A 15,510-nucleotide genomic window follows, 5' to 3' on the forward strand; every position below is an offset into this window, starting at 1 on the left:
TACTAAGTAGCGTATTTAAGTTTTATATTTCGTTATAATATAACTACACATTTTATGCTCTGCAGCTATGTAACGTAACCGCAGTTTCTCGTATTTAATAAACAACGTGGTGCTTAGCAAAAAAAAAAAAAAATCATGCGTTGTTCTATTTCTTTTCTATGTAGATGTAAAAGCGATTTACATATTTACAATACTTGAATAGCTACTTACAACTGACTTCGTATTGTTTAAACATCCAAAATGAGCCTCAATATCAGAATATATTTCTATGAATTATATTGTGTTTATTTCATAACCTTGGTTAGTATATAACTAACATTGAACGAGCTAAAACTAAGATGAATAAGTATGGACAAAATTTAATGTTTTTTAACTTGTTTCTAATTAGAATGAGAAAGGCATAACTTCTACACCATAGTTAACTAAATCGACCATAGAGCGACTATCTCTGGAGCTCAGTAAAATACGGATATGATCATAAGCAGTGTATGTACAATTGTATTACTAGATATCTTCTATAGGTAAGACCCATGTTCAAAATGCTTGCTTATTTTTACAGATAATTGAATATAGCAATCCCTCATTTTGAATTGATATAACACGTAGAAAGCAGCTGATCAACAACACCTACTGTCTATTCTTTGGGAAATCCTCGTTTCGTTCACAGCCCCAAAGAGCGGAGTGCGTTCTTATGGCAATAGCATGCAAACCACGAACCTTCGGATTCACAATCCGGAAATATGGTATATTTGGCCACACCCAGCCCTTTCAAATCGCAAGCTTATACATAAATTCAGAAATATATGCTATATACGAAACAGAAAAGTAAATATTTATAAATACGTAAAACATACATAAGTACCACCATACTTACGTCTAAAGATAGGCTAAACAGGTGTGTATGCGAATATTTTAAATCCTTTGATCAATGGAATTACACTTAAAAAGCTTTTTCTTTGATATTTTTCCCGAAACTCAACACGTTAAGTTTTGTTATTTTAACCTCACCACTATAATGACTGTATAATCCCACCATACCCCCTTTTCTGTCTTCCCCAGTTCGGAACGCACCTATGGCGATAGAGAGCGAAGTGAAGAACCCTCAACACGACAAGGGGGGAGTAATACTGTGGCAAAGATGTTAACCCTCATAAAGAGCTGTCTTTCAGGGAAGTGGTGCAGTAGCGGGAACTGTTTGACTTGATGTAGTTTATATGATATAACGTGTGTAAACCTTTTAGAACTCCTGTTAGTGTTAGCTAGAAAATAAAGACAGCTAACGCCTTGTGCACAGTGTCAAGCTGAGAAGCACGCAACGAGTGGGACATCATTTTCTCACCACCTTGCTACCATAGTAACTGCTTGTATGACCGTTATAAGACGGGGAAGGGGTGTGGTCTAATTCCTGCTCAATTGTGTGGGGGATTCTATTGACACTTCACCATGGGTATTTCACGGAAATGTTAAGGATAATAACACTTCGACAGATAATAACCTTTTAGTGCAACACTCAGGAAATTAACTCTTACACAAGTAGCCTTCCACTAAATATATTAAGTTCCACCTACTAACACACACAACACTCAATATAGAATGTAGTGTGTGTGTGTTAGTAGGTGGAACTTGATTTGCTTAAAAAAACACTTAAGACTGGAAGAAATATCCTCGATTTGGACTTAAAGTAAAGGTAGGTCATTAATGGACCAATTGGTTTAAAGTTGCTTTAAAAAACAACTTAAGACTGGAAGAAATATCCTCGATTTGGACTTGAAGTCCAAAGTTGCTTAAAAAAAACAACTTACTAAAACATTTATATGTATGTGCGTTGTAAAGAGAGAGAGATTTTAAACCAATTGGTCTAGTAATGACCTACCCCTTACTTCAAGTCCAAATCGAGGATTTTTCTTCCAGTCTTATTTCAAAGAAATGTTTTATATTTTATACTTCATTGAACTTATTCACCTGTATTTTGTTGAAGATTAAACACGGTCTCTCATGGACTTATATTAAAACTGTAAGGTAGGTTTTTTGAAATGGAAAGTGACAAATGCGTTTTAGTACTGAGAAAATTGCCATGAGGTGTAGGATTTAATTGTAGGTATCATACTAAAACACACAAAGTTCTTAAATTTAATAATAATATTGAGATCATCTGGTACAATGATGTGCTTCTCAATATTCAGCTTAAAATGTATGAAGTTGAATTTAGAATGTATATACTTCAAATATATAAGGGTAACATGATGCATACAATTTATAAACAGCATATATGATAAAGTGGGAAATAGTAACGTTATTTCACACCAGAAGTTCAAAACATATAACATTTTGAAAGTCTTGTCATGTATAGAAGTTATACTTACGAACGGCAGATTCAGGCAAGAAATACCAAAATTATATAATAAGTTCAATGAACGCATATTTTAAATCTACATTGTCTTGTGTGCTTAAAATTGAACATATAAACAAGGTTACACAAAGACTGAAAAATTAGAGTAACATTCTTTGAATGTTTGACTTTATGGGGTATATAGAACATCGTTAAATATCCTCAAGAATTTTTACAGATTTTCAATAGATTGAACAAAAAATACTAAGTGGAAAAATGATCGATGTTTTTCCTTTCTCATTTTTTTGGGGAAGTTGCATGTGTCATTTAGAACAAAAAAATTAAAACGTTTACTTATAAATATGGGAAGTTGCATGTGTCATTTAGAACAAAAAAATTAAAACGTTTACTTATAAATATGGGAAGTTGCGTGTGTCATTTAGAACAAAAAAATCAAAACGTTTACTTATAATTATGGGAAGCTCTATACCTTGTAACGTGTTTTTTTTTGCTTCCATGGTTTTTACACAATTTTTGCACAGAGAACTTTCAAGTTATGAACGTAATTCTGAACGAGATATTTAAAGCACATCTTGGATGTTCTGACAGGAAGCGAACTTCGATAAAACCTTCTCATGTTAAGTATATTGTATGTTTTTTAAAGAAACCAAACGCATTTAACAAAGATTTTCATCAGAAATGATATGATTTCGAATGTGATAAATTTTTATTTAAATGTCAACAACATTTATTACCGAACGTGTTTCTGAAACATAAAGATAAAAATTCTATAAAATCGTATTTAGAAGGAACATATTCACTCAGAACAATATTTCAAGGTCTTCAGAACAACACTGAAACCAAACATTTTAATAAGTTTAACGATTAAACCTTATAATACTGTGAATAACTTAAGGTAAACATCTATCAGATAAAACAAGCACTTAGTTTTCTTTTCTTGCATGAAATTTCAGTCTCGCAATGCAAATACATATAGCATGGTTTTTATTTTCTCATATAACTGACATAACATTTTAGATATGTAGAATCTTATGTTTAAAATAACGACGTCAAAAAAATTAAATTAATACTTCCTTAAAATCAAAATTAAAAGGCAAAATGTTTAGTTCTATAAGTACACTGTACGTGTATAGATAAGTTGCTTAGATATTTTTATTCAATCAGTGTAGAAAACCTTTAGAATAAAAAAGAACGTTTATTTACGATAGAGATTCGAATTAAGTGTGATCCAGATACGTTAACTGGACTGAGATTGTTCAGCCTTCAAATTCCTTCTTCTCTCACAGCCACGATCTTCTCTAGCAATTGACAATCAGCTATTTAAACCACACCTACCTAGAATCCAGGGATGATTTAAGGCTAGGCTATTGATCTGTTACGTCGTTTTGATCCCGCCCTAAACTTTTAATTTACCCAATCAACGTTTAGGATATCAATCCCTCTGTTGTCACTCCCTGTAAAGAACCCACTGACAGTTTAAGTGTAAGCGAATCACTAGGGCTTGTAGCGCGTCTCGAAGGGCGCAGCGTTTATTCCGAGCGCTAGTAAACCACGGACATGATGACTAGACTTTAAGTAGCACGATTATGAAACATGGGCCTGCAATACGAAATCAAGCACTTCGCATAGTAAACCGTAAACCTAGTCGGCACACACGTTCTTTCTCATACGCAGTGATTCAATGGTGTGGCTACAGCTTTTTCCTTGAACCCGAAAGCAGCGGAGCACCTCTGCAGATCGGACATGTTGAACCCTTTCATGGACACGGCCCACATGGGCGCTCTCAAACTAAGCCCACCGCACGCCATGCCAGTCGAGCCGGCAGGAGCCCACGTACAGGGAAACCACCAATTTGCAGCTCAGGCCAACGGTTATCCTGGTCCTCACCCCCATGCTCATCACCACCATCACGGGCATGTTAGCAGCTACGCTGCACGAGACTTTTTGCTCCGCAGAGAGCATATGCCAACTTTAGCTAGTAGCTTAGCAACCCACGATAACCTGAGTAATAACGGCACAGCGCACCATGGGATGTTTGTGCCCTCTTCTGCGACGCTGCACGGGACTCACCATCACACGGTTGACCCTTCCTCCACGCACGTGCTTTTTCCTGGTTTGGAGTATTCTGCGGCTCACCACGCTGGACATATGAATGGTCAAGTTAGGCTTTCCTTGCCTGGAAGTGACATGTACGGGCGTCCGGATACTTTTAACCAAATGGCCGGTCCAAGAACTGACCACTTTGCTGGAACCTATGGTGCCATGAACATGGGTCCTCACGGTCCGGGAGCCTTCTTCAGATACATGCGACAGCCAGTAAAACAAGAAATGGCATGTGTCTGGGTTGATCAGGAGCAACCAAGTCCGAAAAAACCGTGTAACAAAATATTTACTTCTATGCACGAGATAGTGACTCATATCACAGTAGAACATGTCGGTGGTCCCGAATGCTCGAATCATGCATGTTACTGGCAGGACTGTTCCCGTAACGGACGGCCGTTCAAGGCCAAGTACAAACTGGTCAACCACATACGGGTCCACACCGGGGAAAAGCCGTTCCCCTGCCCCTTCCCTGGCTGTGGAAAAGTTTTTGCCAGAAGTGAAAACCTAAAGATACATAAACGAACACACACAGGTAAGCAAAAAACAAAAGTCAATATATGTGCTAGTAAGTAATAACAAAAACTCCATTTCTTTTTACTCAAGCATATTGTGCCCTTAGACTATAAGTATTAGTTAATCCATATGTTATTGAGTTGTCCTGCAACTTTTACTGACTTAGTATATCTTATCCTAGAAGTATGAAAATATGTTATTTATCACCATCACAAGTTTTTCCTTAACTTTTACTGTCCTTTCGTTTTCTATTCACACACCTTAACCATTTATGTGCCTGAATAACAGACACATAAATGGTTCTCTTTAGTACACTTCTTACCATAAAAGTGACACCAGACCAGCTGGGTCAGTAAATGAATTGCCCTTTATTATTGACCTTTCACGACAGAGTAAGTAACTGAAAAATGTTTATATGAACCCACAAACCAAATGGAAAAATTCAAGGTTTTTCAAACTGTAACATTTAAAGAAGTGTACGAATTCTGCTCTTTGTGTATACAGCCCAGTAATCATATTATTTTCTTGTATTTTAAATGGGCTACATTATTATGGATATTACTTATTACCTTTTCAACAATGATATAACGGAAGTGCAATGCAGAAGGTTGTTAAGTTTTGCATGGGTAGCTTTAAGCTCGCAAGGTACCGATTTTTCGCTAAAACATGTCACAGTATATCCAGCTTCACGTGCATTTAAAATTAGCTTTCACACTGGAAGCTTCTGAGATTTTAGCTGTGAAAAATCAGCAGTCCGAATACTATCAAGATTCTTCTAGTTATTATCTCACTGCCAGACTTTCAAACAATCATCTCTACTAGGTACTGTAAGACGGAGACTACATGTACAACTTGGCGAAGTATGGCCACCAATACTGCTGTTACCTGTGGAACGACGGCTTTGTGCTGAACGTAAACAGGCATGGCGTCTGTTTGGTTGAGTGACTAAACATGATTATAGGCACCACTCGAAGACGATTACTTAAAGCCAGTAAAGAGGTTTAGTTCTCTATTGAGTAAATGCGTTTAGATGCACCAATGTTTTCTGTAGTTCTACATTTATAAGGATATTTATTTTGGGTATCTCAGACGCAACTACGTCGAGATGAATCTTGATAATATAACGCTTGAGTTCAGTCTTCAACTGCATGAATATACGTCCTTACTAAATTAGAGTAGGTTATGTTTTATTTTAGCAATAATGCTGTAATTGACTTTTACTGCGTTTCTGGGGTTATGTTTACGTCATTGTCCATCTAAGAAGAATTACTGAGAATGTTGTAGGTGAGGTTATGTTTTCATCATTGTCCATCTGAGAAAAATTATTGAGAATGTTGTAGTTGTGAACTATTTGTTGTTGTTTTTTTTACTTAAGTTTTGCATGCTCGAGGTTAACGTGTTCTGTGCATGAGTCAGTCTTGCAGAACTTTGGAATATTTTTACTTACAGTAATCACTTAGAAAACAGAATGCTCATCTATAAATAGGAAATAATTTGAAAAACTTTATACGACTCTCATGTATTAATGATTGAAACTGAAATTATGATTAATGTGTTTTTTGTGAGTTCTCTAACTGTTTGTTTAATCCCATGTGATAGACATGATCTAGAACCATTTAGTGACATCTTCTTGAGCTGTTTTTTTGTTGTTGTTAGTCTGCACATGAGTACCGTAACTTTACATGCAGTGTGTTCACTATCCTCTCACTGTTTCTTTGTTAGTTTGATCATGAGTATACAGTAACCATACAAGAAATACAGGTTATTCTTGATTTAATCTTGAAATAAAGACCAATTTGAAATAAAAAGTTATAGTCAAAGATATTTTTTTGATATCAAGAACCATTATTGACTGACACGTTTTATGGGGTATTGGTCAACAGTTCAGTAGAATGACATCTTTTTTCTTTTTTTTTACAATTCTACGTGGTAATTAGAGTTGGCGTATGGAACTTCAGTCCAGAAGGTGGTGATAAATAAACCTTTTTTTAACACAGTATTTCACACGTAATACTAATTTCACGGACAACAAGGAACACTTCTTGCTCTTCTTTTCTCAACAGAAAATAAGTTAAAAGATCTTAACCTATCCTTATAATTCTTCCATCTTCCGAACTGTCTTTACAGCACTTCTCTGAATCCTTTCTAATAAATCAAAATTAGTTCTTAGTTAAGGAGATCAAAACTGTACATAGTATTCCATGTGAAGCCTAACCAATCATTTGGATTGAAAGATAATTATCTCTTTTGACTTTTAGTCTCTCTCTATATTTAATTATACCCTAAACTTATAATAGCTTTATTACTAGTAAATCAGTAACTTAGCCACCACTATGCCAAGATCTTTTTCTCATGCTAATAAGTGGATTCCTATGTATATTAAACATGCGATCCATTGGTAACTCAAATGCATACTTACACTTACTATTTATTGAAGGTCATTTGCCAAATATTTGTCCAATTTACCAATTGATTTAAATCATTTTGTAATAACTCAACATCCTAAAATAACTAGAAATACTCAAGAGTTTAATGTCATCAGAATACTTTAGTAATTTACTAATTATTCTCCTATCAATATCATTAATGTAACCAAGAAAAAGGAAAAACCCAAGAATTGATCCCTAAGCACTTCATCAGTAACAAGGGTCCGGTTTGACTAGACTCCATTAATAATACTCTTTTATTTCTCTCATTCAACTACACTATAATCAAATTAACTAGCCTTTCCCCAGTGTGATTTTAGCTAGACTCCTATGTAGCACTTTATCAAAAGCTTTTTGCAAATCTAAGTATAAAAAATCTACATCTAGATAACAATAACATTCTCGAAAAAACATAAAAGATTCGTAAAGCAAATTGCCCTTTGGTGAATCTATGCTGGGTTCAATTTACGATACATTTCATTAAATGATTTTGCGTAACTATTTAATTTTTTTAAGCTCTCTGGAATTTTTCTCTACCAAAGTAAGCCTAACTGACCTATAATATTCAGGGCAACTCTCATGACTCCCTTTAAAACTAGAGTAACAATATTAAAACTTCGAACTGCAAACGTTATTTTACGACTAAAAGGTTGTAAGTTGTTCGATCTGACGAACAGCGCCAGCTGGAAACGTCAACGTCTTCTAATAAAAATATAAAAACTTGGCGATTGTTTAACCTATTCTTTAATTCTGATATATTTGTCGTCTATGCGGTTAAATATGCATTTCTTTGAATGAATTGTTACAGACAATATTGTGATTAATTTTAACTGAAGAATTGATAATAAGTAACTTTGAGTATCATTTGGTTTGCAGTATAGTTTTCTTAATGTTCATTAGTATTGTTCAAATCGTGAAGTCCGTATGTCACACTGTTGTAAAATGCGTTCTGTAACTTGAACTCAAAGCGTTGTTTGTTATACGTTCTGTAATTTGATCTCAAAGCGTATTTTTTTGCACTGAAACATAATCATTATGACAATTTTTCAAAATGATTGTGTACTAGGTTACGGGAAGGAGTTTGGAATATTAAACACTTCGGTGAGTTCTCAACTGATAGTAACAAAATACGTTAAAAGTTATGTAATGGCTAAAACCTTTCATTACAACGTGATCAGGACATGTTACAAAGAATTTGCTTTATTTTAATTGGTGTTTGTTCATACATATTCTAATCGGCTTTTTTTTAAATGTAATATTTGAAGTTATAAGAAAAAATGCAACTGACTACGAATGCAGGTGTAACTCATGCATGACATACAAATAGTTTGTTCATAAGGCATGCAATTTAGAAGTAACCATTTTACTTACACATCATTACTATACGATTCTTGAGCTATTGTTTATCGCATCCTCAAATCTGTTATTTGCGTACCCTAACAGAATATCATTGACGTTGTTTAACGGTGTAACAATACTTACAGAGAAGCCTGAACGTTCGGGACAATGAGTACAAATTCAATAAAGCACATTGCAGACTCTTCATGCACGACACTGAATTAAATTGGTTAATGTTACTTGTACTATTTTTGAAACTATTTTGATGTAAATCATACTGGCTGATGTTCTAAAAGATCGTGCTGTTAAGATTCAATATTCTTCCGTCACTACCACTAGTTGATATCTTAGTGTTAACTTTGATTTAAAAGTTATTCTTTTTTTTTAGCTGTGGGGCAACTAGGCCTCAACTGTATGCCTTTAACATTTCATCATAAGTAAAAAAAATGTTTGTCCTATGTTTTGGTGACTTTCAAGTTTTTCCTGGATACCCGATATCCCGTAGCAGCGATATTTCTCCTATGACATCGCTATGGCGGTGGAGATCCCTGTTTATGGTTTCTTGCTTTCGTTGTGATCTTAGCTGCATTTGAGATTTTCTTTGACCACAAATAATTAATGATGTCCACAATAGGGGGCGGAAGTAATCCATTGTTATTAGATTAATTAACCCGTGTGATATTCTGGCTTACTTGATAAAGGTATCTTCAAATATAGGATTGATCGATTTAACGATCCCAAATATAAATAATCTTTAGGTTGATCGTAATTTCGTGAGCTCTGTGTAGAAATGTTCCTAACATAAATGAAAACTTATGAGCTTAATTAAGCTTTCTCGCAATTCTCACACCAATAACACTGCTCATTTAATCTAGGCCTTTTTAAGGATGACATTCCAGCTAGGTTTATAGTTATTGTACACTCTGCAGAAACTAGTGATATACTTTTAATCTGCAATGTCATCTCACTACTAACTTTTTGGTTAAGTTAATGTTGAATAAACTTTCAAATTTGAAAGTCTCGGATACTTTACGATATAGTTATGAGTTTGTTTGTTTGTAATCAAACACAAAGCTACACAATGGGCTATCTGTGCTCTGCCCACCACGGGTATCGAAACCCGGATTCTAGCGTTGTAAGTCCGCAGACATATCGCTGTGCCAGAGTTATGTGCCTAACGAACCATTAGCTGTATCTTGGACGTGCCTGTAAATAAAATTATTATAATTATATACTAAACCTTTCATGGTCTAAATATCCCTCAGATAATGCCCAAAAATAGTCAAATTGTCTTAAAATGAAATAAAGTTTTAACTGCTGAACTTTACTCATATACAAGCATAATTATTATAAATTACTTTTTCAATCTTTAACAGTAAACAGTTGTTTGATTTCTAGATTGTTGTGTAACCTTCTGTTGGGCACACGATTCAATATCACTGGTTAACAAAGATTTTGTCTCCGTGGAAAAAGTTGCTAACTTTATCAGTTATAAGAAGACTATGAATAAAATGTTTTTGGTTTCTTAGTATCACGCATACTTTTCAAGATGTATACATACATAGTTACAGGGGTTTGGTTTATAAGATAAATTGCTTATTTAGTATACTTAATGCACACATAATCTTGACATTATATCTAATAAAAAAATAAATGGATTTGTCAAATATTGAAATGTCTTATATGAATATACAGGACGTTCAGAAAAAAAAAAGCTCTACTAGTTATATATACTTAACTCGCTCACACCATACGTACATGCCTTACTGTACACCGTGATAACAAAAATAGTATCCAATACACTTTGTTGTTTTTAATATAATCAATAAATTCTTTGTCCAAACACTACTTTGTTTGTAATTTTGTTTCAATATAATCATGATAGCCCAACCAAATGACTTTCTACATACACAAAACTAATTTTTTTGTCTCTGGGAGTTTAGACCTGATAGAAAACTTTTAATTAGATTTTTAGATTTTTTGTAAGAGACAGAACAGAATTAAAAACTTTTTCACCAGTGTATTTATTCGCTGTGAAATTATATGAACTGGATCAAGGTTAAAAATTTACTTGAAATTAGTTTTTTTCCCCAAATAACTGACATGAAAGTAATAGAATTTATAGGAAGAAGACAAAACTTAAATTTCAGTATTTTAGGATTAACAAAAATGTTATTAACAATGGTTTAACTTAATGGGGTTTAGAGATGAAACTCCATATTCTATCATGGCCTGTTTAAAATGTTATCGCTTATATATATTTCTAACAGTATGTTTTTCTCTCGGACAGCTTTTTAAACTATTTTTCTGCTTTTATAGTCTTTTTGATATTCAGTTGTCATCAGTATTTCAAAAATGTAAAGAGTTTTACTTTTGCCAAAGAAATTACTGCCAATCAAAACAACTTTTACTTTGTATGTACATTTGCAGATCTAGTAGGATATGATTGTAAGATTACCTTTACATAAATCATAATAAAATGGTTTGAAATGGCTTAGAATGGGGAAAAGGTCTAATACTTTAAACCTCTAACAACCAGCAAAGTACTTAGTGGTTTTTACTTTCCCAAGGGTGTAATCCCTAGAAGATAAAGTATTAAAGTAAAGATTAAAAACTAATCTTTAACATGCTATCTTAGAAGAACCAAGAGACCAAAAGTTAAAGAAAATCCTTGAATTTTTGTTTTAATTTGAACATTTCCAATTTGTTAGTCTATCTTTAATCTATTAAAATAATCGTATATTTTTTTTCTCGTAATTATCCTTGTTGTGACATGAAAGCGTGCACAGGAACTGTAAATCTAGGAAGCTTTAGTTGGTGGCCACTCTTAACATTAGCAGTGTATACTATCACATATCTAACAAAGCTGTAGTTACGACCATATTCAGTTAAAAGACATAATAAGCAGCGACTGTAAATTTGCAGCATGTTTATTATAGCAACCTGAAATATATACATGTAATCCTGCAAGAAAGATGTGCACTTACTGAGAAGAAGGAGATAAATACACCTTGACTAATTTAGAATTGAGCATCTTTTATTCAACATTAAATGTTAAACTAGTCTCATGAAAAATATTCCCTGTTTTAGTGCTGACAACAATAATTGTCTTTTATAGGATACAATAATGTCACAATATACCACATAGAACAAAAATATAACGGTATTTGTGTTGAGCTTTCAGCTGGTCGATTGTCATGAATAATAAGTGTTAATAAATCAATACATTTCAACATTAGGTTTTAAAAACTATTCTTAACTTAAGACTTTTAAACCAGAGAGAAAGTCATACTTAATTGCTATAATCTCCATAGCTTTTAATACTTTCAAACCTTTGGGTTTCAAATTCTCTCTTTATTCACACGCGTTTGTAATTAACAGTTTGTATTATACAATTGAAACTATAACAGGTGATGGGCAAGCCATCCTTTTTAGTTTTACTTACAGAGCTCATTATGCCTAAGTGGTAAGTTATTAACGTTTGATTGGAGTTAGAATACTATGGTAGAGGTACTCCACAGTGGTCATGGAATGTATTTAGTTTCGTATTATGCAAGTCATGAGAAAACATCTTAAACTCTTCATGTTCGGTTGGATCACAAAACAACGTCTCTCCCCGTTACATCCCTGACAGCTTATAGCTAGCTCAACCGTCAATGTTTTTAACTAAATGAGAGGATATTTTTAACTTTTAATAAGTCAAAGCTTGCTAATATATTAGAAGTATTTTATTCGAAAATTTCTATTTCATGGTTTAATAGAAATTTGGTTTTAAGACAGTTTTTCAGGTGGCATTTTTTGAACATCAAAACTTTCGTTTTTGTTTTAATTTCAGCCAGTACAGTAAAAGGTTTCTCCGATAAAGTGAAACATGATTTAGCTTGATCATGATAAAACATCCATGTTACAACAATTTTTTCCAGTGTGCACTTTAATGTAATGTAATTGCATGTAAACAAGATAGCCAACTACTAGCTGCGTTTCTTCGTTATTTAAATTCAATACGGGAAAAACAGGTTTTTACTAATCAGGCAAAGCATAGTTTTGTTAAGAGGCTGAATGTGATTTGATCTGGGCAGTAATGCTAAATCTTAAATAATACTAAAAATATATCAAATTCTTCATTTTCAACAGGTATGAGGGAAAAACGAAATAATGAAAATTAGTTCTATCGCTATAGGTGTGATAATTCACGACACTTGTTAGCATTAAACTTAAAGCTTTGCCATACTACTTAGAATCGATATATTTTTCGTAGGTTTTATAGCAATTTGCACAGAAGCGTTCACATCTGAAATAGCTTTACTTTATATCCTTACACTTTAAAATAATTTCTATGGAAGACAGCAATGTTTTGGCATTGAAGCCCATATATTTCCTTTTTATTAATTACACGGTGTGCAACTTCTTCCCTTCTATGAGTTTGAACGTTTTACAGTGCTAAATCAGCGATGGTCATAACATAATTATATTATATGAACCGATTGTAGCCAATGATGTTTGTAATGTTGAATTATTGTATCTCACGTATTACATTATCTCGTTAAATGTTCGTTAGTGGTTTTATCCCAGTGTTAAAAACAAAACCTTTCATCGACAGTAATTGGATATCTTGCACGACCACTTCTCCTGATGACGATCATGTTTTGATCAATTTGTGGCGAAATATATCTTTTTTTTCTGAATTATTTAATTCGAAAATTGGCAATATTTCAGCTAGGAACAGCACGCTAGAACATGAAAGTGTTTTTAATCTTCAGACGTCTTACACAAAATTTACGAATTTCATCATTAGAAATCTGAAGCATAAAATTAATATATGATAAGCAAAACATGCAAATTATATTCTGTTGATATAAATAAGATAAATAAATTTTATAAATTTTTTTAAACTCTTTATGTAGATATAATCAACTATACATTTTATCTAGAAACGTTTTCTTTCTCTTTGACTCCGAGACTTGGAGTTTGTTTTTCCATGTATAACACTGTTGTTGTGAGTTTAGTTTTTATATTCTATCAAATGACTTGCAACTGTTTCGTACTACACAGAATTACGTCAATGCTCATATGAATGAATCAGGACTGATACGTTTCCTACGTTTTAAATAATTCTTGATAGTTGGTTGTCTCATGTATAGCATGACATAAACGGGACTAAGAATAGCATTTGTAACCACCTAACTAAAAGAAGGTTTTAATAAAAAACATGTTTTTTGGACAAGATGGACACTCTTGATGTTCCTTTAGGAACACTGGAACTGAAGGCAACTAAGACTTGTTAAGAGTTTATAAATGAATCTATACATCCTCAAGAAACGTTTTTTATTTCTTTCCTCTTGCTGCGACGTATTAAAAGAAATAAAACATCGTCAGAAATATTTGATGTATGAAAAATGGGCTGCATTGTAATGTATAACAATATGTCAACCGCACTATATCTACTATATCCAGTGCCGACTAGGCCTTCCGCCCAGTACCAGGGTTCTTCTTGAACCAATTTATAAGCAACAGTCGATTGCAATTTTTGCACTTCTACACATTTAAGTTTCTATACCAAATGAAGCTCTTATTATTGACATTTAATCAATCATTCAACAATAAAAATTCATATAACATCTGATACCTTATTAGCGGCGCCTAAATCAAGTCTTAATCAATTCTTTTACGTAACATAGTTGATATTGTTTGCTAATCTAACAAGTCGTATACAGGAATAAAGCATGTCACAAAAATACCTTACACAGTAGAGTTCTAGTTGGTATCACAGTGTGGATTTCCAGAGTTATCTCCAGAGCTATGTATAGAAATACCTTACACAGTAGAGTTCTAGTTGGTATCACAGTGTGGATTTCCAGAGTTATCTCCAGAGCTATGTATAAAAATACTTTACACAGTAGAGTTCTAGTTGGTATCACAGTGTGGATTTCCAGAGTTATCTCCAGAGCTATGTATAAAAATACTTTACACAGTAGAGTTCTAGTTGGTATCACAGTGTGGATTTCCAGAGTTATCTCCAGAGCTATGTATAAAAATACCTTACACAATAGAGTTCTAGTTGGTGTCATAGTGTGAATCTCCAGAGTTATCTCCAAAGCTGTGCATAAAAATACCTTACACGGTAAAGTTCTAGTTAGTATCAGAGTGTGAATTTCCAGAGTTATCAGCAGAGCTATGTATAAAAATACCTTACACAGTAGAGTTCTAGTTAGTAGCACAGTGTGGATTTCCAGAGTATCAAAAATACCTTACACAGTGGAGTTCTAGTTAGTAGCACAGTGTGGATTTCCAGAGTATCAAAAATACCTTACACAGTAGAATTTTAGTTAGTATCACAGTGTGAATTTCCAGAGTTATCGGCAGAGCTGTGTATACAATTGAAGTGCAGGAGTTCTTCACATATGCGCTGTACATATTAAGCCATACCGGTGAGGTAAATATCAAATAAAACTTTATGTCTGTCTGTAGAGGCAAACCATTTTTTTTATTAAACTTTCCCATATGTTGAACAATATTTTTTTTAATAGAATAACCCCACATCGTTTCTGCAGTAGCTATTGTAAATAGTTGAGTTTCAACAAAACTCACACCACAACAAATTATAGAAGTCTGTTTGTTTTTGAATTTCGCACAAAACTACACCAGGGCTATCTGCTATGCCGTCCCTAATTTAGCATTGTAAAACCCACCGCCAACTGTTGAGCTATTATTTTACCAACGAATAGTGGAATTGATCGTCACATTATAACGCCCCACGGCTAGAAGGGCAAGCATGTTTGG

The 15,510-nt window shown here is 33.6% G+C and overlaps 1 protein-coding gene across 4 annotated transcripts in view; it reads left to right on the forward strand.

Moving 5' to 3' along the window:
• Positions 1-3,915: 3,915 nt before the first annotated feature.
• Positions 3,916-15,510, forward strand: part of LOC106464528 (zinc finger protein ZIC 4-like) — a 33,747-nt gene continuing 22,152 nt past the window's right edge. For 2 of the 4 annotated variants that reach the window (XR_002611768.1, XM_022392259.1), the window contains exon 1: positions 3,916-4,985. Coding sequence is in view for 3 of the 4 variants with exons in the window: in XM_022392259.1 (XP_022247967.1) it covers positions 4,094-4,985 (892 nt within the window). In the remaining variant the exon portion in view is untranslated. The remainder of the gene's footprint in view (positions 4,986-15,510) is intronic. The other 2 variants (XM_022392261.1, XM_022392260.1) reach the window with 1 other exon arrangement.

The sequence above is a fragment of the Limulus polyphemus genome, unplaced genomic scaffold (assembly GCF_000517525.1).
Source record: "Limulus polyphemus unplaced genomic scaffold, Limulus_polyphemus-2.1.2 Scaffold1677, whole genome shotgun sequence".
Lineage (NCBI taxonomy): Eukaryota > Metazoa > Arthropoda > Merostomata > Xiphosura > Limulidae > Limulus > Limulus polyphemus.